The sequence below is a fragment of the Scomber japonicus genome, chromosome 7 (genome assembly GCF_027409825.1).
Source record: "Scomber japonicus isolate fScoJap1 chromosome 7, fScoJap1.pri, whole genome shotgun sequence".
Taxonomy (NCBI): domain Eukaryota; kingdom Metazoa; phylum Chordata; class Actinopteri; order Scombriformes; family Scombridae; genus Scomber; species Scomber japonicus.
Window position 1 is genome coordinate 6,438,759 of NC_070584.1, and position 24,608 is coordinate 6,463,366.

The 24,608-nt window shown below is 40.2% G+C and overlaps 1 protein-coding gene across 3 annotated transcripts in view; it reads right to left on the reverse strand.

The window, feature by feature from the left end:
* Positions 1–6,307: 6,307 nt before the first annotated feature.
* LOC128361443 (pre-B-cell leukemia transcription factor 1) overlaps positions 6,308–24,608 on the reverse strand; it is a 59,266-nt gene continuing 40,965 nt past the window's right edge. Inside the window, exons 3-9 of one of the 3 annotated variants that reach the window (XM_053321907.1) lie at positions 19,496–19,740; positions 16,872–17,062; positions 13,970–14,105; positions 11,773–11,932; positions 10,212–10,300; positions 8,780–8,869; positions 6,308–6,474 (exon numbers count right to left, since the gene is read on the reverse strand). In XM_053321907.1, the coding sequence (XP_053177882.1) occupies positions 6,382–6,474; positions 8,780–8,869; positions 10,212–10,300; positions 11,773–11,932; positions 13,970–14,105; positions 16,872–17,062; positions 19,496–19,740 (1,004 nt within the window). In that variant the 3' untranslated portion in view covers positions 6,308–6,381. Of the gene's footprint in view, positions 6,475–8,779; positions 8,870–10,187; positions 10,301–11,772; positions 11,933–13,969; positions 14,106–16,871; positions 17,063–19,495; positions 19,741–24,608 lie in introns of those variants that run through there. The other 2 variants (XM_053321906.1, XM_053321908.1) reach the window with 2 other exon arrangements.

Genomic DNA, 24,608 nt, shown 5'->3' on the forward strand with positions numbered 1-24,608 from the left:
TGTGTGCGTGTGTGTGTGTGTGTGTGTGGCTTTTGTGTGTGTGTGTGTGTGTGTGTGTGTGTGTGTGTGTGTGTGTGTGTGTGGTTATCATGCTGGCAGGCGTTGATGTAAGTGATGCACATTATGCATTGTGAATAAGGCCAGCGTTTTTATGAGCCTCGTTATTGTCATTGATATAATGTGAGCCCTGAGCTCTGTGCTGTGTGTGTGTGCCACATGCACTGAGGTCTGGTTGAGGATGATTGATATGAAATTCCAATGATGAGAAGGCTGTGATGTACGCACCCGACGAGGATGAGGTTGAAGTAGACATTTGTGCTTTTGTCTAACGTATTACTGTCCTATGCTTTTATATCCCTCCTCATATCAGACTGAAAGGTTTTTAGCAGTAGAGACCAGAGATGTGAATTAGACTTTAAAGGCCTGTGTGTGACTACTACTACTACTTCATCTCCCTTTATTAATCACGCATTTTACAAATCTAAAATCTACTTTCATGTGTAGCCAGTTTGAGATGTTTTCATTTTTGATGCACCAACATGAAGGAAGAGCAGAAATTATAGTTATTTATGTTTTCTCTCATGGTATAATAAGTCAGAGGGTTATTTTCTCTTCCATAAGACAGTATGTACTGCCGTTTGGAGTCATACCAAACTGTTCAGTACTACAGGGCTGGATTAATCCACTAGGGGACCCATGGGCAAAAAATAGCTGTGGGCCCCGCATTTCCCTCCCTCTCCCCATGTCTCCCTCAAGTTAGTTTGTGATTATTTCAATTACACACAAATTTGGTTCAACTTGCCTGAACTGAGTCTTTTGGCCAGTTGGCAGCAGTGGAAACAAAACAACACTGACATATTTATAAAGTTGATATGGGGAAACAGTTACTTATTTGCATATCCAGTAGACTGCATCCATAAGCATTATACAACTGATATATGAAAAGTATTGTGCTCTTGTGGTCCTTTTATGAAAGAAATGTTCAATTAATCAAATTGAATTGCCAAATGTAATTATTGTAGCCTTCTGTCAGGTGTAATACTGGTGAAGAATCTCTTTTAACTTATTTAGTTGTATTTTTTGCCCCAAAAAACAAACCCACAAGATTCAATACTATTACTACTACTACTAACAATAATAATAATAATAATAATCATGATAATTATACTTTATTTGTATAGCACCTTTGATACAAAAAATGCAGCTCAGCAACAAAATAAATTATAAGTGCTTCTCATAAAAGGCATAAAATGAAAATAAAAACATGTAAATGTTAACCATAAAATAAAATGAAAATACAATACATATATTATATTGTGGTAATTTTACATTTCATCTCAGAAAATGTCACCATATGTACACAATCTGTATATCAGCACCTCGGTCTCTGAAGCCATAAGCAAACAGAACCTCTCTTTTCCCAATGAATACAGACTTTTGACATTTGTCTTGTCATAAGTGAGCTCCAGTGCTATGTTAGTGGTGACACAGGTATTACTAACAATATTAACAATGGTAAGAAATACAAATCCCAGTAAGATGTGACATTGTGACTAGTGAGCCAGCGTGCACAATATAAGATCCCTGAAAGCGAAGCAGCTAAATGGAATTCAATTATCATTCATTTTATTATTTATACCTGTGCTTCTGTTACTGTGATATGACAAAATGTCACCAAAAATGTACACCTAGGACCTTCTGTATTGAAACATGCTCATAGAAATGCTTTAAGTCACAACAACTGTATGAAAGCTAGATGTCTATGAAACATTTCAACCAAATGTAATCTGCTTTTAAGCGAGACGTCTAGGCATCTTTTGACTTGCAAATCACTGCTTTCTGGGAAAAGCTTTAGATAAAAAACATCAACCTGCTTGTGCTAACTGATTCTCATTCATTTAAATATAAATATATATCAGCAGGATAGATTCTGCTTTCATTCTCTAACATAAGGTAAGACATGCATTACTCTTTATTTCTGCCAATGTATTTGTTAATGGATAAGAGGCTTCAGTAAGACCTGATTCTGTTGCTGATTGGATTAGCATTTTTTCACCATATAAAATGGATAATGACCGGTGTAGTCCTCTTAAAAAGCTACATTGCATTTGTCATGGTGTAGCATGTTATCTAGCCTATTTGTTAAGGAATCACAAATTCAAAGGAATGTACATTGATTTTACCCAGAATGGGATTTACACCTTTTCACCATGTAATGACTGAATCAGCCTCACAATGCCTTTTGGTTTGTGGGAGCACATGAATAAATTATACACGTCCAGCACTTCTTGCCTTTCATTCCTCAAACAGTGGCTAAAAGGAGCCCCTTTGATAGAAACAAGGAGGCTTCTCCATGTAATTACACTTGATCATGTTTGCATATGTCACTCCCACAGTCTCTGTCACGCTCTCTGATTTCGGATGCTCCTGGGAACCTCTTCCTAATCCACAAGTTAATGTTTCAACCACGTCCCTCCTTCTTTTTTAATTTTTTTTTCCAAGGACGGATGAATTGAAGGAGCAGAATCAGACATCCTGTCTGGTTTATCTGGAGGAGAGAGATAAGTGTGGATTCCGCCTCTTTCAGGGAATGCACATTAACCATGCCTCGGAGGGAGCGCTGGGTGTGGGGAAGGGTGTTGGAGGTGGGGTGGGGGGTGGGAGGAGGCGTCTGTCTGCCGGGAGCACACAGCCTTCACTCACTTCGAAAACTGTGAAAATGTCCCCTTCACACCCTCGGCAGCTCGGCCGAGCTCCGGCGCTATGTTAGTGGTGATAAAATGCCTGCGTGCCACTGCATAGTTGGAAGTGAGACGTGCAATGTTATCCAGAGGTGTTGGACTGACAAGTTTACAATGTGTAAACTTGTGTCCTACAGTGACTCCTGACCCCGACCCTGTTACAAAAGTCTGGAGGAGAAACCGACGACAAGTTTGTGCTGAAATGCAGCCGTACATTTATGAGAAAATGTACAAACGGCACATGAAAGATGACAAAACTGCAATTTATGCAACAAAAGAAACTATTTATTTGGGATACGCATTGCCAGTACAAATTAAGAGACCATAAAACCTACACCTTTCAGCTATTTTTCTCCACAGAAAACAGGTTTTTGAATTGTAATTAAAAAGACAATAGTTTTCCATTTGATACCTTTTTACATACGCAGAGATCTTAAAAGTTAAAACCTGTCAAGAAAAAGGCTCCACGATTTCACTCTGAAATCCTTATAAAAAAGAAGTTAACATTCAAAACACTGCAGTACGTTATTTTTTATTGAAGAACAAAAAGACATGCAACAAATAAAACATTTTATGTTTTACAAATTGTTCATTTTTCTTTTCATGTCTCTTTTCCTTTTATATTCAAAAACTAAAAGCATCATTACATGAAGCTTCGATAATATTTGACAGGCAATGTGAAAAGTAGAGTTAAGCCTTTCTTTTTGAGGGGGTTGCAAAAACAATCCTTGTGTTTGCCTTGCATGGCCGGCGCTGTCAATTCACTCCAATGACTTCAGAAGACATGACTGAGGCAGGTTCTGTGTATCACTTCAATGGCGCTCGGCCCCTCGGCTGCAATACTGAGCAGGTCGAGACGAGGACGAGCCGTTCTGAATGGTCCGGATGAGTTTGTCTGGTGTAATCGCACCGTGGTTGACCTCCGCATTGTGGCTCCAAACATCCATGATTCAATAAATGTGTGATAAATACAAAACACACTGACAACTGTTCAAAAAACACCAGTGGTTTCCAGGCTGTGGTGAACTATTTTTGTTATTTGTTGGGATCTCAGGAGGGTTCAGTTAAGCTAAAAAACAATACCAGAGGGCAACACTAACTTTTCACGTCACCTTCACTTGGTCAGTAGCCATCTTGGAGGCAGGCTTGCGTCGGTGGTCGTAGTATAAAATAAGAAGAATTTCACCGTAAATTCATCGTTAAATCCATCAGGCTGCGTATAACATGGCTACTGGCCAAACTGAAAGATGCGAAAGAAGAGTAAAGGTGCATATCTACATACTGTATATAGAGCATTCTTGGGCTAATTCACATATAATGGTAGCATCAAAAAAAGAAACAGTCCTGTAGCGAAGCAAAATAATACTGAATGAAAACAAAACAAAAAAGATGATATATTCACAAAATGGAGGCATAAAAATATATCCAAACATCTGGATTTGTGTGCCATCAGGGTATTTGTTTCCACTTTGAGTCATATAAACATAACTGTATTCCAACTGCATTTTTTTTTTGGCTTTGAATACTGAGAGCTCTGTGAGATGCTCACTAGTACCGCAGATAATAAAATCCTATGAAAAGAGGAAAAAACAATAAAAGGTGGATAAAGCTGATCCCAATGTAGAGGATAAAAATTCTGCCTTTTTTTTTGGTATCAAAGTATGTAAATGTTGATATCTGGTAAGGACTATTGTAATCATGTATACATGTTAGACCACATAATATACTGTACATACAACAAAGGTCACAAATCTAGTTTCACATTTTGGATCTTGTTTTGTAAGTTGACAGGTGTTGTGTTGGTGGTGGTGTTGGCGGTGTCATTTGAAAACAAATCAAAAAGTGAAGGGACCCTTGATACTGAAAATATAGGAGGCTGTTTTTCAAACTTCCTCACTCATGTTACCATATGCATATAGAGCTATATATGTGCCTCAATCCTGAGTGTGTGATTAGACAGTTTAAGACGCACCTGCATAATATAGCATGATATACTGTAGTGAAATTATTACCATGGAAAGAATAATTCAATTTGAGTAAACTAAAATCTGTCATCTCACACTCAGGATTTTGACACAAATGTACCTCCATATGAAAAAAAAAGGAATTCAGAGAAAAGGCATGCTCACTCATGTTACTGTATGCATATAGTTATACATGTGCCTCAATCCTGAGCATGTGATTGGATAATTTAAGACACACCTACATAATATAGCATGATACACTGCAGTGAAATTATTATCACGTAAAGAATAATTCAATTTAAGCAAACTAAAATCTGTCATCGCATGCTCAGAATTTTGACACAAATATACCTCCATACAAAAAAAGTGAATTCAGAGAAAAGACATGCAATGTGTTAAATCCCAACAATATGGTGCCTTGAAATGAGGATTGCAATATTTGTATTGGATTTGGTTACCAGCAGTATTTGGCTATATTGATCTCACTGATACACGCTGACGATGACTGACAATGTACTGTATGTACACTCTTTCTTCCATATATGACTACTATACTTAAATCCTACTTTTCTTCCTCTGTGTGGTTTTTCTCTTCGACATTTACAAATGTTACCCTTTGACTTCAATCATTAGGCGTTATTGTGCTTTGATACATATTGACGTGCCGTAATTGCCGCTTATGTCGTCATTGATTTAGCGTTTCAGGTCAATTTTTCAGCCTTCTTTGAATATTGCGGATGAACATTACCTCGAGAAGAGAAAAATGATCTAACCTCATCCCTTTGTGTGTCATATTCAATTTGTCAACTGCTCACTTTAAAAAAAAAGGTAAATTCTCTGCATTATTCTACTGCGTATGAGCAGAAAAAAACATACTACTCTGGCAATAAAATATAAAATGCCTTATATGTCACTGTCTGTCGTAGAAGTTCTGAGTACAAACTATATAAATTGAGGCTGGATACTTGGATATTAACTGATTATAACAAGACTGGACTAACATAATAATACTTCACAAAGTATGGCATGAAAAATGGAAGGACACGACATAAAAATGTTATCAAAATTCACCTCCAGGGCTGAACTTTGGCACTATAGACAAACAAAAAAAGAAAGAATCTGTGAGCACGGTAATATAGACATGGTAAATGACAGGGGTGATGGTGTAACAGTAATATTTCAATAATTATAAAAATTTGTAAAACCGAAGCATTTTGAAATGTTGTTTGCTCTGTTATTATTTCCAATAGAGGTAGTGTGAAAAGCTTTTGAATTTACAAGACGTGGGCCAATATGCTGCTAACTGTGTGTGCCTACTGTGGTATATACTGTATGATGTAAGAGAAATACAAAGAGGCAACATGGACATCAAGTGGAAACTGTACAAACTGTGAAGTGTGGATATGAGTCCCCCTAACGTTAGGCTGCTAACGGTGCCTCGGTGGTCCAGAGTGAAATATTTCTTGTCCGTAAATGGCGATGACGTCATCCCAGACCCCAACTGTGTGTGTCCCCCCTCCCAAAAAGCGTGACTCCATACTGTACAGTACGTCACATTGAGTCCCAAAGGGGTCAAAGGTTAAGTTTTTTTTTTTTGGAGATACGAGGGTGAAGCGGTGTTTGAAGGAAGGCGGAGAGCAGAGAGGACGGAAAAGGGTGTTGGTGGTGGAGGAGGATCAGTTGGATGTGTCAGAGTGGACGCTTCCCGGTCCTTCTGTAGGTGAAGTCACTGATGAGGGGGTCGGAGCATCCTGCCAGCCACCGTTTGCCTGAGAGAATAAAAGATGAGACAGAAACAGGAGGGAGAAAGGGGGAGGGAGGGGGGGTTAGTTACTTAGAATGCAGCTGGGTCAAACAAACAATGTATGGAAGTCCTGAGGGCGAGCTAGTGTATGAACGCAGCATGGGGATACTTTCCATTACACAGCCTTAAGCTAAACTGCCTCGTAGATTGGTGGAAAGTTAACCTAGCTCAAATTACAGCTAATATTTCACAGCAAACTGACAGAAAAAATATATATAATCATGTTTTCAACCAAGTAGAAATACAGTGAATTATAGTCTCCACCCCTCATCCACTGCATACTTAAATTCCTATCAGGAAAAAATACTGGAAAGTCAAGATTTTGCATTGTAATAAAAGCCTGTCACTGTCATTTCTGAAATAATATGAATAATATGTAGATTGTATGAAAAAGCCTCTGTAACAAAACAAGTACAATCAATGTCATATGCCCTAATTATGACGCTGACAGCTAGAATTAACATACAATAGGAGCTGCGGAGGTCCTTTTCCAGTGGCAGAGACAGGCCTGTTAAAGAGCATTTAGGATATTAATAGTAAATTTAGAGCCATCAGAAAAAACTGGAAATGGTCCTCGACAGCCTTTCATTTCAAAGCCTGTTATTTAAGGCGGCAGAGGGTAGTGTGTAATCAAAAGTGGAGGGGCCAGATTGTAGAATGTCTGACTTTGGTGACGCTCTGCCTGTTTCAGAATTGTAATTACGGCTGTAATCATCCACAGCATGCATTATGTATCTCCTCAGTCATTATTCAGTCTTCTTTTTTTTTCCTAAGATGGAATGTTTCCTTTAACTGTTTCATCATTTGTTCTGCTCTTCATTCATGACATCTGTTTTCAGACGTTTTTAAAAATGTGGTTAAAGGGGTGTTCAAATATTTAATTAACAAATATGTAGCACTGATTTTCTTCACCCTTGTATGGTTTTACATTTTTTAAAATATATTTTTTTTATCAAAAAAATAATTTATGTTCATTCGGAGCTCATTTATGCTCACAATTTGCCAGAAAGGTTAAGAGACCCTGGTGAAACATATTCTACACTGGTGAACAAAAATATAACATCAGAAACTTTGACAACAAATGTGACTACTTGCAAAAACATTTGAGAAAACAAAAGTACTGAGCACATTATATTTATTTAAAAAAACCAAACTCGCTAACTTACTAGCCTTAGCTACATAAATCACTGGCAAACAGCCTGGCAGACAGATATCCCGCTCTTACATTATGCATTGCGGGGCTTTTTTACAGGGTATAAAAGTGAATAACACAGCATATTGTGGCAGTGTAAGATGTGGTAGAGCAAGCAGGCGTCCAAGGAGAACCGTATCTGTGAGGTCAAAGGACTGAGAAAGAACAGGGCCTGCATACGTTAGCGGCCTCTCAGGGTTAGCACAGCTGGCTGTGGGATGCGCTCGGAGCAGCCAGGAAGCCTATTTGAATACACATACATGTTTTTATACGGGAGACCTTTCATCTGATTATCATATGGCCACTGAGGCACGACGACGACAGCGGAGGAACCCAGCCGCGGCTGTGACCGTCCTCGTCCTCTCAGCGCGGCTCGCTGTCAGGGCCATTAGTGTGGCAGGAACATGATCTGAGCAATGCGCTTGGATTGCTGTCCCAAGTCCACACTCTGCTCTCCTTGTGTCTGTCTTATCGATTTTCCCCTTTACGACACGGCTTGTCGCTGTGAATTTCCCTACTGTTCGCAGCCGCCAGCTAGCAAACCCCAACCCACCCCCCACCCCCCTCTTTCCACAGCCCCCACTATACCCGAACTCTGCTGCAAAATAAGACAAACACGAGGGGGACAAACCCCTACGGCACATGAGCAGTCGTTTCCAGCGGCGTAAGGTATTATTTTTAGCGGGACAGCAGCAGTGTCTCCTGGGAGGCTTTAATGGGAGCTTCTGGCCTCGGGGCTGCTAATCACAGGTCAGGTGGTCAGAGGGATTTGAAGTCCAGTGCAGGAGGTGTCACCTCACCTGTTTGTGCAGTTCGCTCACGGCTGACCATGTGTGGCTGCAGGTGCTACGCTTGGACCTGATGGAACATGACAGGCTCAGACGGCGGCTCTGCATGTGTGTGGCCAGCCTCATGCCTGCGTACGCCGGGCAGTGTGCTGCCCATGGCGCGAGCAATACAGAAGCAATCAACTAGGTGACCATGGAGCAGAGACAAGTCCTACTAAGTGGCATTCTGAGCCCTATGGCTTTAAAATAATTGGTAGGGGAAGAAAGTAAAAAAAAAAAAGAATGCTTACATTGATGCCCTGCGGACTGTACATCTGGTTGGCTGTGAGTCCTTCACTGTACCCGCCTGTCTGACTGATAACATGGCGAAGGGTATCCACCTGAAACATTCAGGAACAAACAAAGCAAGGTCAGAGTCAATACAAGAGAGGCACGAGGAAAAGAGAAAGGGATGACAGTACAACAAGGGAGACAAGAATATACTGCTGTAAGTCTCCTTGGATACAACAAGTTCCAATCACACAAAAAGGAAAATCTGAGATAAAAACTTTAGCTTTTTGTTAGTGAGATAAAAAAACAATTTTCATTGTAAACACATCGTGACAAATACTTTGCCCTTGAGACTCTGTCAGAGCCAACAATAAAGAAGCTCGGTATGGGGGCCAGAACAAGTCTGTAGAGACATTGTTCACAGCACATGTTCTGACTTGTCACAGCAGGATAAGCACATGTGTAACTAATAACATTAATGATATTTATATTATATGTGGTTCTCAACACCCCCCATTGCATAGAGAAGATAAAGACTAATTGGTTTCATATGCTTTCAAAAGTGTTTTAACACTTGTAAAGCTACAGTGTTAAAGACTTAGTTTGTCAAGAGCAAAATAAAATGTACAATGGACACACTGACAGGTAGCAAAAGAAAAACATCATGGCAAAGCTGAAATCAAGAAGATTCGACTAATGCTGCATTCACGTAAAGTAGGGAAGACAGAAAAATGGGACAATTTCCTGTTTTGACTTTGTAGCATTAGCTAGCCTTGCTAATCACAGAAAATAGCTTTAATTAGCTACATTAATTTGTCACATTTGTGGCAGTTTGTTAATAAATGAAGCCAGAAACCTTGTATAGCTTCTTTTCAGTTATCCGAAAAAGTCAATATCAGATGTCTTTTTGACGTAACTGACGTCTGCCAAATGACAAAATGTAAATGTAACTGTCACTGACAGCGGCGGTGTCATTGACTGTCAGTGACGGAGGTGACACGAACAGTCGGCTCACTCGGCTGCTCGTAATTATGGGTTGACGTGAGCGTGAATGCTGCATTAGTCTAATTAATGGTATTAGTTGCACCTGTGCACCAGAAATCAATATGTCTGCTATGGAAAAGGTTTTCACAGCATTTTGTTTTATCATAGTAGGAAGAGCTCAGGTGTTACTAATGACATTAACAATAGCACCGTTCAATTCAAGTGTCCCTGGCGGTCATGACAGTGTGACAGTAAGCAAGCATACAAAATACCAGTACCAGAAAAACTGAAGCAGCTAAATAGAATTCAGCTGTCATTAATTTTCTTATCCACCTGTGCTTTTCCTACTGTGACCTGTCAAAATATCTGCCACAAGAATGGCCTATTGGTAAAGTGAGGTGGGGTCTGCCACTGTATCATCTGCTGCACTACCTGGGGCCCTACCTGTGACTGCACGTTGGCTCCCACCTGAGCCCCCTGGTACGAGTCCCCATTGAGAGACTGCACGCTCATGAACAAGTCCCCGGAGTTTGACATGTTAAAAGAGCCACCAGAACCTGAAAGGAGAGAGGGAGCAGTCGAATCACAGAGAGACAGAGAGCAAGCAAGGGCAAGCAAGTCGGCCCCCCGACCAGGGAGCAACCTGGAGAGGGGCTCCATGCAGAGGTTAGCTAGCAGCCAGACAGGCTCTGTTAGATCAGAGGAGCCAAGAGGAAACTAGCTGATACGTGATGATAGAAGAACTATAGCTATCACCTGACATAAGAGGTGTCAAGTGTCAAGAGTAAGTTTTAACCCACAAACATATAAAGAGGCAAGTTATTTGCTAGTCCAGTGTTAGTGCTTTTGAGAGATTATTTGTGGCTAAAGCTACAACCAGGAAACAATAGTTGAAAAGGCAGTCCAACATTCTGAAAAATGCACTTGTTTGCAGAGTAGATCCAGAGTCACATATTATCACTAGAATTTCATCTCAGAATTGAGCACAAATGAGCTCAAGATATGTTTAGCAACATGTATTAGTCCCTAGCATGAAACATGCTAGCTTAGCTTATGTCAAATGAGAAACAAATACTTTTCAAATTTGTTGACTCTTTGGTAAAAAAGTATAAAAGTGACGTTTTTCACTTTGTTGTTCTATGCTAGGCTAAAAAATGATCCACGATCTTGTAAAACTGCAAATACACACATTTATAAAAATATTGGACAGCTGCTTTAAAAGACAAGGCTGGTATTATTCTATTTTTTTATTTTTTTTGGTAACAAATCTCATGAAAAGACCAAAATGTACTATGTGTCAATCTATCTTGTAGTGCTTTCATATCTCTCTGCTCTATCAGTTGTCCTGATACAAAAGACAGAAATCTTTTTAAACTTTTAAAAAGGTTGAGTAATATTCATGCTGTAGTTTTACCCGAAGAGAAGAAAATTAGGGTTACTATTAATACAGATTTGGTGAGCTTATGAAAAGCGTATTTATGTACATGGAATTGACTCAATTACGTGTTCTTAATCGTTTTTGGACAATAGAGCTTCACGGCACAGAGTAGCCTATATGTACAATTTATTAGATAAATTCATTGTTGGTTTTATGTGATTTGTTGGAAGTAATAAAAATATAGAATATCACCAGATTTTTCCTTTGAATGTCAGTGCAGCACATGATGAATACAGAGTAAAAAAAAAAAAAAACATACATGAAGAACATGATTAATTGAGAGGAAGACAAAAGGACAGTAAGCATAGGGAGACTTGGCATGGGGCTCAGGTTGGCTAATCTCTGACACAGCTTTGCTCTAGAAGGGGGTTGTTGCACTTGTTAAGGAGGAAAACCTGCTCAATATAATAATAGTGCATTACCCAGTGATGGGCATGTTCATTGTAGAAGAGCTGCCTTCCATAAAATCACCAGCACCAGCATTGAAATAGCCCCAATTTGAGATAGCGAAATAGTTGTTGAGTTGTAGTAATGCACAGAGAGGAGTTACATGTCTAGTAGCTGATCAGAGCCAGGGACTTCCTGTCTCACCTGCAGAGTTTGGAGTTGAGGGTGAATTTGCTTGGCTTCCATGTGAGGATGCATTAGCCGCATTCACGGCAGTTCTCGCAGCGTACATGTTGGCTTCTTCTTGGAACTTACCAATGTTTTTCTTGTATCTGATTCTTTTATTCCCAAACCAGTTGGAAACCTGTGCAGATAAAGAAGAGAATGTAGTTTATTCCTCATGAAATCTCAACACAGAGCCTCTCCACATTTAAGGGCAAGCATTGAGAGGAAAACAGGGTGGTAGTGTTTAGCTTGCATGGCTTTAATGGCATGTGTAACACTGCAGAGAGCCTCTGTCAGAGGTAGGGGCTACTTAGACTGCTGCTGTGAATCCGCATTAGTGCCAGAATGGAATGATTGCCAATAACAGTCTCATTATGTCACCATGACTGCAGCTATCATCAGAACTCACGCACGCACCAATCAGTCAACATCCGCTAACACCCATTACTGCTAATGGACTCCCAGATGAAGCCAGGGGGGTAATCCCAGCTCTAATGATAAACAACATTAAAATGAAAACCAAATCAATCCTGCAAAGTTTCGAATACATGGACTAGGTAAACATTCTCCTTTGTTACGGCCGAGAAACGAAAACTCTACAAATCATTCAGCCGCCGAGCAGCTTCCACCATCAGGACCCAGATGCATGCTCAAATCATTCAGTATAAATTAATGAAACCAATTGAGAAAACAATCCATTCCCAAAATGATGGATTCAAAACACAAACTGCTGTTTACCTTGGCGTTGTCATTGCTTTCCTTATTATCAATTCTCACAGGATTGAAACAAGTTGAGTGCTAGAATGCAAAGATGAAAAAAACAAGGTGCCTAAATGTTTTACTGGTTTTTTTGGCACTGGCACAAAAAAATCTCAGTGTTCAGATGTTTAATTAGTTACTGTAAGATTTATAGTGAATCATCATTGCACATGCCTCAACTGACTGCAGGGCTAATCTTCTAGAGCTGGTGGTATTTATTAAGTATAACCCAACTGATACAGGATTATGGGGACCAATATTGACATTTAAAATCTGATAATGATATGTCAACCAAGCTTTCTATCTTTATATTGGTCAGTACTCAATGGCATCAAAAATAATTACCACAGCTCAAAGTTTTAGCTAATGATTTTCAACTTTGTGGGAAGACTACCCAAAAAACTTCATAATGATATAGAACAAAGAAAAGGACAGAATGCTATTAAAATATCAATTATTAAGTATAACCTAATTGATACAGGATTACGGGGGGCGATACTGATATTAACATTTAAGAGTCTAAAAAATCTGATAATGATATGTCAACCAAGCTTTCTATCTTTATATTGGTCAGTACTCAATGGCATCAAAAATAGTTACCACAGCTCAAAGTTTTAGCTAATGATTTTCAACTTTGTGTGAAGTAATACAAAAAGCTTAAGAACGATAGTGTTATTGACATTTAAGAGTCTAAATAAATCTGATAATGATGAATGGTCTCATATTAATTTTCCATAACATAAATATATTTCATAAGGTTGCATTCTTTTCCATTTTTAACAACTGCAACCAAGAAATTTAAAGGGAAGGGAAGTTTTAATATTGAGAAATAAACTATATAAAGTACTTTCTGGACTGGTGTTTAAAACATACATTTGGCATTTCTGTACTTCCATACATATATGTGGGATTTCCTGTCTGGAACAATGTGGTAATATTAGCCTAGCTGACAAATCAGTCAAATCAAAAGTATAAACTGATTACATTTCTATCTGTTGTGTTCATTTTTGTGTTATAGTTCATAGAAGTTGTACTAGAAGAAGATGTGATCCACTATAAGATGCCATAAGAAGTATGACAGCAGTGTTGTCTTTAGCTTGTGTTCCTTCAGTAGCAGCAAAGAGTCATTGGTCAAAAATAGCTTTGTCTGGTTTTAATTTACAAGACTACAAACTTAGGACATGACATATCGAGACTTTGAGGTCTTTGTTGTCTCAATGAAAGCTACTGCTAAAAGATTAGAGGAGCTGTCTGCACTCATGACAGTCACAAAACGTATTATTAGTTTACTTGCCAAGACGCTTGCAGCAGCTGTTTCACGTGTTCAGATTGAAATAACGTGTTCTGCTTACAGCTCTGTGCGCAGTGCTTTTCCTACAGGTGGTGTGGTGTGGTGTGGCAGTGATCTGCTGTGTACCTGGGCCACTGTGATGGCACACTTCTTTGCCAGCTCCTCTTTAGCTTCCTCGCTCGGGTAAGGGTTACTGAGGTGTGAGTAGAAGTACTCGTTCAGGATCTCTGTCGCCTGCTTATTGAAGTTTCGTCTTTTCCGTCTGTGGGAAGGGAATCATATGTTAAAACATATATATAGACACAAGTTCATGTCTATCATAAAACATGTGGTAGGGCTGTGCATCGATGTCCACCACAGTTTTCACCAGTCAGACATTTTCAAATCCAGATAGTTGCTTTAATCCACCTCTTTTATTAAAAATTCTAATTTAATAAAATAAAATGCCTTCATAATAAAAATGGTTTTGCAGGATGAAGTGGAGCTTTTTACCCAAGGATCCAAGTATTCCACAACTGTTTTAGACTGTATGTTTTATGGTAATAGCATAAAGTAGATATCATTTTATTGTCCATGAGTGGAAAGTTTAGCTCGCCAAAACATTAAAGCAGCACAAGAACATATAACATATTACTATGGTAACAAAAACACCAAGTATAAAACACAATACAGATAGAGATACTTAAAACAAATCACAAATTGTTAAAACATAACATATAATTATGTATATAATATAATATATATAATATAAAGTGATATTTGAGGCTCAGTGTTGCACTTAAATGAAATACTTCTTATATTATATCATTATAATTTGAGTTGAGTTGAGACTTATGTTCCTATAGAACCTTCCAGGATCTCACAGTGAGGAAATAAAGGATGAGAGCTGTCTATCAGGAAGCTACTTGACAGTATATAAGTCACTTAGCTGTATTGGAGAATTCTAAATAATTTTGCTGGCAAATGCCAACTATTCTAACACAGTGCTGTCAGGTCTAATGTTGACTCTCATTCATCTGTAAACATGGCTTCCTTCCAGCCTTCAGAAGTGAACTTGTGTTTCTGTTTGGATTGGCTCAACATTTTCAGCCTCTCATGTTGTTGAACAAGTGGTTTGGAAAACCCTGCTGTCATTACAGCTGCAATTTTCTAATCATCCGACCTGAATTGGAGCCTAGAATCCAAGAAGTTAGTTTGATGTGTTGGTTTTCAGATGATGTGGTCTCTTTAGTTCTCCCTGCTCTTGGTTTGGATGAGCTACCCTCACCAGAAACTTTCAATTTAACTGTAGTTTTGTCAGGACTCAGGAGAACCATTTAGCTCAGAACCCCTTTACTAAAGTCTGTGTTTATGAGCCACTGCACAAAAAGCTTAGCAGGAGCATTAATAGCACATAGAGGGCAGTAACTGTTCTCTCTATAGCAACTGTTAGTTGTTGAAATAATAAAATAATAATATGTGTTAACGTTTAAAAGTGTAGGTTTATCCACCTACAGTGTATTTAAATGTAATAATTACTTCATTAATGGTTCCTGATTGACATGATTCCCCAGATTATATTTAATATTTAGAACAATTGTATTCCATTAACTTTATTTAACATAAAAAGTTAGAATGTAAGATCATGCTAAACTAGTTGATATGGTGTTTTATTGAGAATTTATCATTTTTAAGCAAGTTTAATTATTTGGTTCAAAGTTTTTATGGTTACACCACTTAGACATTTTTGCCATAATCCTCTAATATATATTCTCTCAAAATGGATTAAAAGCAGAAATGTTATTATTTTGGCATCAGCATTGAAACCTGACGATAGCGTTATTGCTGCTATTTCAAACAATACCCAGCCCTACTTCTTGGTAGAAAAGGTTTATGACCCCAGTGTCCCATTAAAATGAAGTATATCATTAATACATATTAATATAATACACATAAACAGATACAGCATATCTATATTTAATAATAAACACAGATAATACATGCAAAATCTTAATATTCCAGCACAAAAACAAGGCCAGCTTGATCCAACATGAAATACTAATGTAAATCTTTTCAAGGTTTGCATGTAAAAAAGAAACCAACCCCCTCAACACATACACACACACACAGACACACACACGCACACACACACACACACACACACACACACACACACACACACACAAGCACACACACAGAGAGAAAGCAGATATTATATGCCGATGCCCATGAGTTCACTGACCCTCTATCTCCTGCACCTATCAGGTCATGTCTGCATGTGCCACATGTAAAGAGGGCTTTACATAAGCTGGAGGGGGAACCCTGTAAAATCTCTTTGCATGTATCCACCGGTGAGGAGATTTGTGCTAAAATCTCTGTCCCGCACTCCAAAAGCCTGCTTGAAAATATGTAAATGTGCACAGCATGGGCTCCAGCAGCCAGTAGATTAATCAGCGGAGCCGAGCATGGCAGTGCCTCTCAACCAGTGAAAGCTTTCCTCTTCCTCACCCCTCACCCCTCTCCCCTCTCCCCTCGCTGCATCGCCACAATCATTTGCAAGAGAATAGATAGGGAGCTTTGTAAGGGAGTGCATGCCTCATTTAAATGTTATGCCTCCAACTCAGACTTTGAGTGAGATTTATCCTTGGAGAAATGTATGCAAATCCGGAGCACGCATCAAAAGGAACAAGCGATTACATTAAAAAAAAAAAGGGAAACAGTTAGCGTTATGGAGCAAGCGGGGTACTCTTATTGGCCGGTGTGGCTGGTTGTGCAGGTCCAAATGGCAGCCATAGATGCAAAGCAGCCCAGCGTGTGTGGTAAATAGCAAAACAGCATGTGTTAGAGCATGTTCATAGCATGATAGGCCTCCTACAGCAGCCATTCATATGGATATGAGAGGAAAGCGCATGATGAGGTATTTGCACTGTTGTTAAATTGGAGTGTTATTTGTAGCCTGGAGAGCTGTGGGCACGGTTTGAATAGAATGACCCACACATACACACATACACACACACACAGAGTGATGGTGGTATTCAAGGACACACACCTGGCATCGAGGAAGCGTGAGCGCAGGATCATGACGGCCTCGCAGGTGCTCTGCTTGAGCTGCATCTGGATGGAGCTGAACTTGCGGTGGATGATGCTCACCATGCGCTCGATCTCTTTGGGCGAAATGGGCCGTGTGCGTGACTGCTCTCGCAACAGGTTCATCACATGGGTGGTGAACTCGTTACACGCCTGCGGGGAGAAAGCAAACACACACACAAACATAAAGAGGAATCAAAGAGTGCACCAAAACACTTGCCTTGAGGTTAAAAAACTGTGAATAAAACCTGAATTCTTTCATTTATTAGTGTGGAGTGTTATATAGAAAACACACATCTGCACACATCTGCACACACACACACACACACAATGATATTGAGTGTTTAGAGTTTACAGATGAGGGATACACTAAAAGAAAATGTAACATAGGTCTGGGACGAGCTTTTCTCACAGAGCCGAGGGGGAATATAAGCGCTGATATATTTCATATTTAATAGAAGTGGTGATGGCAGTGTGTTGAGAGGAACCAATGACAGCTGTTCCCTTCTCAGACGCACACTTTCACAGCATAGCCACCCTGAGAGACGAACACGCCGCGACATTTCATTCATCCGCCCCCCCCCCCTCTCCAACCCCTCCCACACTCCCTACGCCCGTGTGACACCAGGCGTGAATCTGCCACGATATTACACTCCCGACTCTCTGTCTCTTACTGTCTCCTCTTCTTTATTTCTTCCTCTTCCTGTCGATCTCTCTCTGGATTTAGCCATGTCAGGCTTTGTCTGTGTCTGTCTATCTGCGTGTTCATCTGTCTCACTCGCACGCCAACTGAAAGGGATGCGATTGTCGTGAATGTACTGGTTATCAAGGCAATGAGAGGAAATCACACCCCTCCCCTCTCCTCCCCACTACTCTCTCTCTCTCTATTCAACAACTTTAAAGAGTATACTCGACAACACACGACACGCAGCGCACGCCGGACTATTCTGGGTTGTAAACACAATGGAAAGCTTTGTCGGGAAGTCTCACAGACAGCAACGTATTTTGAGGAACAACAAGAGTACAAGAAGTGCATCCAAAATCTTAAGACTGACTGATCCTGCTTCACTCAAGACTTAAAGCCTGGGTTAAAAAGTTCAGGTGCAGAGCTGAAAAGTCAGATAATAATGACAATATTTGACAATATTTAATATTTGTCACCTGCACTGATACACTGTGGCTTCTGAAAGTTGTAAATCAGTACTAGATGTAACTTTTTTCCCCTATCAATGAATAATGAAGCCAAAAAAAAGAAGTAGAAAACCAAGGATAACTCACAAAAGCCTTAGGAGCATCTTCAGATATCTTCTCATATCTAACAAAAGGTGCTGGAACTAAGGTTCTAATGTGTTTTTACCTGAAAAATGACTTTAATGATTTAGCTTTCTCTACTGATTGACTATTAATAGACTTTGTTTCAGCTCTAATATACCTGACATTCATTACAAACAGTATGCATCCACATTAGAGCTCTAATAGATTACCACAAAGCCCAGAAACATAAAGTGAAATCCACTAAATTAAAGGGGAAGTTGAGATCAGTTACTACTAACTTGATTTTTATATTATTTGTATCAACTGCTATCAAATATTATTGGTTATAACACTGCATGGTATATACAGTATGTTATTTTATATGTTGTGTGTCTTGATGAATTATGTGAAGATGTAAGTCAGTTCAACAGTAACAATGTTAATATTGTACTGAGGAGCAGTTCTACCCAACCTGTGAGGAGTTGTATCATGTTTTTGTGTCTCTTACTGAGAAAGAAGCTCAGCACCTTAATATCACAGAAACAGCTGATCAATCAATCAATCAGTTGATTGACAGAAAATTATTCAAAAACAACAAGACAACTTTGAATTCTGGGAAATTATGATGGACATTTTTTTGCTATTCTCTGACATCTTACAGACGTAATGATTATTGATCACGATGAATCAATAAATAGATTAATCAATTACTGTAAAAACCGGTAAATAAGATGCACATCATTTTGTCTTATTTACCAGTTCTTGCAATATGTAAATAATCATTGGTTGCAGTCATTGCCCCTTGTGATGTCATTCAGGGTCATCTCAGCTTGAGCTTAGAGATGATGAAAACAGCATTAAACTGGGAGTGTGGAGTTTGAAAGCCTTGAGCTTTAACTAGGTGTGGAGGGGCAAAGAAGGGATGCACACTTGCATTATGGGAACCCATACTAATAACTACTCTGCATTGATTCTAACCACCTTTAATGTAGTTCCACAGCTTTATAGAAGTGCAATATTAAATCTATGGAGTATTCTCTTCATATTGTTACTGTATATGGCGAGAAGGAAACAGTCAGTACTTTATAATTACTTTTAAGCTTAAGCCAATATAACAGTGGCACATCTCAATGAAATGTACTTTTGTTTCATTCATCTGATGAATATAGTAATTCAAACATGACTGATTTTCATTTTCTATCACTCCTGCAATCTGTGTTTGTGCTTTTAATGTGTGTCTGAAGGCTTGTAAGCTTTAGTTTAAATATTGTTAATAACATGTTAAAAATGAGACATGGTGTTCATACGTACAGACTTGTCTGCTGTCCTCACCTGTTCGTACTTCTCGAGCTCTGTGTGGTAGATCTGTCTGATCTGGGTCAGCTTGGCCCTGTAGTCGGAGTGTTCGGCAGAGTTATCCGCCCCCGCTCCTCCCGAGGCCGCTGCTGCAGCAGCCGCCGCCGCCGATCCTCCACCTTTCTCCGGACCGGACACACCCTCCGCCAGCAGCATGTTGTCCAACCGCATGAGCTGGGGATCGGGGGGCTCCTCCTCCTGGGCGCCGCGGATACTCAGCACTGAAATGACAGGGAAAGGTCAGAGGTCAGTCATAAATGTCACACCTACACAGACTGAGCTGCACCGTAACGAGCTGTCAGAGCTGCAGAGAGGCTGACAACGCTGAGCTGTATCCAAACATCCACCGGCTCAGAGTGAGTGATGCAGTAGGTTGTAGAAACAGGCAGGAACTAAACTGATTTCTTTATCTTTCATTACATCAAAGTGTCTTCAGGCTTTGGTGTAAAAAAAGAAGAAGTATTACATAGCGAATGTAAGCTTGTGTCTCAATTCAAACTCAAAATTCAAACTCATATTTTAGATGCTTTAAGATCTGTAATTTAGGTGGGGAAAGTGTTTCAGTTTAGACTTAGATCACATATATTGGATTAAAGCCAGACTGAAAATTAAATCAGACGTTTGGAATAGATGCAAAGACTGATTGTTATAAATGTTTTGGCACTGGGCTCAATAATGAACTTTTGTCCACTCGTTGCACTCTTTCACTAAAAGACACAAAACTTTCTATAAGGATGCTCCACCTTCCTCCACTCTGATATCCACACAGTTGATTCTCTTGATCCAGCATCCACCCTCCTATATAAACTGGATACCTGATTTAATGAGCAACCCTAGTCTTGAGAAGAAAATGAACTGAGAGATGAGATTATAAGGCATCATTTTTATGTTAATATATATATATATATATTATCTCTCTCTCAGCCTGAGATCATTCCTTTAGCTCCAATTTACTTTTTAATGTATATCAACACTCTACAAACCCTGTGTCTTATATTATTTACTTCCACTTCCTTTATTATATCATTGTTGTTTTTCAATATCTATATATATATATTATTTTGGTTTTTAATTTTGGGTGACATATGATGTGATGTGCTCTTGAGCATGTTTTGAAGTCAATGTGAAAAAAGAATTAGTGGAAAAGTACAACTATGTTTTTTTAAGTATACATGTAGATATTATTTGTTGGCATACAGCAGACTGAGGGGAAAAATAGAGAGGAAAAAGGAGAGAGAGAGAATGACACATAATAAAAGTTTCACACCTGGATTCGCACCTTTTATGTGACCTGATGTGATCTGATGCAGCACTGTTCATTCACTTATAAAGAATTCTAACTGACATCTTTGCAAAGTGTTACACGGTACAATAAATGCTAATCTTCAGCTCAACAACAATAACCTGGATGGATGGATGGATGGATACCGCCTCCTTCCACTAGAGGTCTCCCTTGCCATACTTTAGGGAGCATCGGTTCCCACCTTCCATTTTCTGAGGTGAAAACACTCACAGGCTCTGACTCTTCTTCCTCCATCTGAGAAGCATCCATTTCAATATAAAACACCGCCTCCTGGGTGGAGTGTGGTGCTGCTAGGATCCAAATTGATCCCACAGCGGTCATCGAAAATGTATTGACGGCTGTGGCGCCGTTGTCGTTACAGGGACCCTCAGCCACCGAGCTAACACGAGGTGCGACTTGGTGACTTTACGCCCCCCGCCTGTGTCGATAGCCATTTAAAATGTTACCACTTGTCATTTGTCTCCTTGCCAGTGAATGAGAAGGGACAGGCAGGGAGCACTTCATTAATTCAGAGACAATGGGAGTGCTTGGTGCATTAACCCCAGACTGCTGTCCGGGTTGGTAGGCCTGAGCAGGGGGTCACTGGGATGAGAATGAGGCCTGCTGCAGTAGCAGAGGAAGAGGAGGGGGCTCCCTCCGTCAGCCCCCCCAGTCTTTAAGTGGACTGGAAATGCAAATATGGCAACTGTTGGCGAGTGGAAAGGGTCAGGGGTTCAGGCCACAGGCCCAGCAGGAGGTAGATTGAGTGTGGGAGGAGTGCTGGAGGAGGAGGAGGAGGGTGCCTCTTGGGATGGCAGGACTGTACAAACATCCTGTCTCATTACCCAGACTCCTTCATCACTCTGGTAATGTATGGACGGGCTTGGAGGGGGAAATCTCGCATGGCTTCACACCCTGCTTACCGACTGCAACCCCGTTATGACCCAATCAAACCTGCTCCATCAGAAACTCTAAACCCGCCTGTCCGCTTTAGTTAACGTACATCAGCAGAGGCCCCCGCCGTTCCTCGGCTCCTGAACGCTCAACCGGTATAGAGAGGCACTTCTTTTCTATAGTTACCACCTCATAAATACCAGACTGAAGTGGGTGTTAAAATGTGAGCACACCACAATATCCCATGGAGAGAAATGAGCTGCTCTTTCTGGAAGTCATTTTTAGTTAGGAAACAACTCATAGCAGCACGTATTTTGAAGAAAAGAACAAAAACTGACATTTCTGACTAAAGATGCACAGCGAGAAGCCACATTAGGTACTCTAGTGTGGACTGATGATGAGTTACAAGGCTCGGCATACTCGGAGAACGTTGATTTCTATATTGGGCCTATTGTTTTTGGACATCTCACCTGACCCTGTCCCATTGAAAAACAGAGGAAGGGGAAAAAGTTACTAAATAATGAGCAACAGCACAATCTCGAGAACACCAACGAAAAAATATGTAAGGGAGGAAGCTCTTCTCAGATGTTTCTACCGAAAAAACTGAGGCCGGATTTCTTCCCGAACTCATAAAACGTCTAGACTGTCAAATGAAAATGGAACATAAAAATTCCCAGCGTCCGCAAAACCATTGGATTCACGTCTGCCAAGTTCCAGCTTAACATTCATGAAGTGTTTATTTTACTTGGCTTAAAGCACCTCCAACATCAGTCTTACAAGAGCGACTGTTGCAAAGAAGGTCATTTCTTAGGCGATCGCTTGGAAAGGGGAAGAGGAGGGCTGCTTCTTTTAGAGGGATGGAATAAGAAAGGTCATGTGCAAATGGAAAGCAAATGACTACACTGTGAGATTTATACGGAGCTCTTTTGCTCACAATAAAAAGGTAAACATGCTAAAAGTGTGCCTTAAACTGACAATTAACACAAACTTCGACATTATCCCCAGGCCTAGCTTGCTCACATGAGTCTACCCTCGCTAATCAGGCGCGTATCACATCCTCTCCTCATGCACAGCCCCAGATCCCAGCTCCATTCTTGCTGCTGATCCAGCTGTCTTGGAGAGCATCTGTCAGGAGGGACCCAGGAAGGAACAATGCATTACGCCATGTTGGCTGTGTACTATCATCCCTCATTGACAGCACATTGTCACACTTACACAGTGTCCTCTGAGCAGGGAACAGACTAAGTAGCTGCTGCCTATAATATCATCTCTTCCTGCCTCTTCTTACCATACAAACTGACGGGAACCTGCTCCGATTGGGGTTAATGTGGATTCTGTGGTGGAGGACGCGACAATGCTCATTTTGAATTGAGCCGACTCATCAGTGCAATCCGTGTAACGATGACAGACGTGATGGTTAAAACCTCTGTTGTCTTGAGATGGCTCGTTTTTTGTTTTTTTCCCCTCCACATGGAGGAACCCGCTGTGTTTGGTGGAGAAAACGTCTGACGGAAGCAAATGATGATTTATTTATTCCACCCTGAACCTAAAGCACATAATTAAAACCATGGAGGGATTATCTCAAACAAATAAAATTAATAAAGAAAAGAAAGGGATAATGTGCTTCCATAAAATTGGCTTTGCTGTGGGTCATAATTACACGACTCAGTGAGGGCCACTTTATTGGCTAATGGCAGCCTAATTGATTCATCCTAATGTTTTTCGAGCCTTGGGTCTGCTGGGCACTCCCTGTCCAATAGTGCTGGTGAACTTACTTAGCCACCCGCAGACAAACACTGAAGGTTCTCCCAGGGATAAACAATTATCTGTGTGTGTGATTTGGACCCCCCCACCCCACCACCACCACCCTCCCAACCCAGCGAACACACATTTTCTGTATATCTCTAATGGATGCCATTTCCCTCTTGGAGGCGTTTCAAAGATGGCTTGTTGTCAGACGATGCCTTATTCCTCCCCCCTGTTGTTGACAAGCAATTCTCACAAGGATGCATTCGCCAGGCTTTATCTCCTCACTTTTTGTGTGTGATTTTGTGTGTTAAGATAAAGAAAAACATGCTTGTTTTATTTCTTGTATTTGCTTTGGTGTATGATTACTCATAACATGGAGAATATGGGTGTAATGTTAAAGGGAAATCTCAAATCCATTGGGTCTGGATGCACTGGTCGCTAGTAGGTTTTTTTTACAGCTTTGTGTACACACAGCAAGATAAAATGTCACAGACTGAGAAGACAAGAAAAGTAAACTGCAAAGGGAGAAACATGACATTTATTTAACCTTGCAACATCTGGCCTTTTACAAATCAAAATCGATATTTAATAAAAACCCAGGGCAATTGGCTTTTGGAGAGGTGGATGTTTAACTGTCTGGTCGTTTATCTAGGAATATTTATTTCATTTCCGCACAGCTGAAGGAAAAAGCTTTTGCTCTTTGAGGATAAGCTTGGAATATCATGCTTGGGAGATGATTTACGTCCCTATTTGGGGGAGAGCAGCTTGCCTAAACCCCCATCTTCTCCCCCCTCGTTGCTTGTTTTCTGCGAGCACATGTGTAACGTTCCCCATATATTAGTCATTCGAGATTGGCTCGTGGCCTCATATGAAGACAGTTGCTGGTATTAAAATATTAATTGAACTACTTGCGATAGAGATACATCATTTTCAAAGCAGCCCGGAGTTTGGGGGTGAGTCTTAATTGAACAAAGACTAGAGAATAAACTCAGTCTCCTCTCTGAAGGCGAGTGAACCGTAACAAAACAAAAGTGGGTTGGCAGCCTGGGGCTAGCAACATAACTAGCTTCTTTTGAGAAATGTTATCAGTTGGGAAGGACACAAGTCCGGTATAGATTGTCATATCATCCCGCCATACATGACAGGAGTTCATAAATTTGAAAA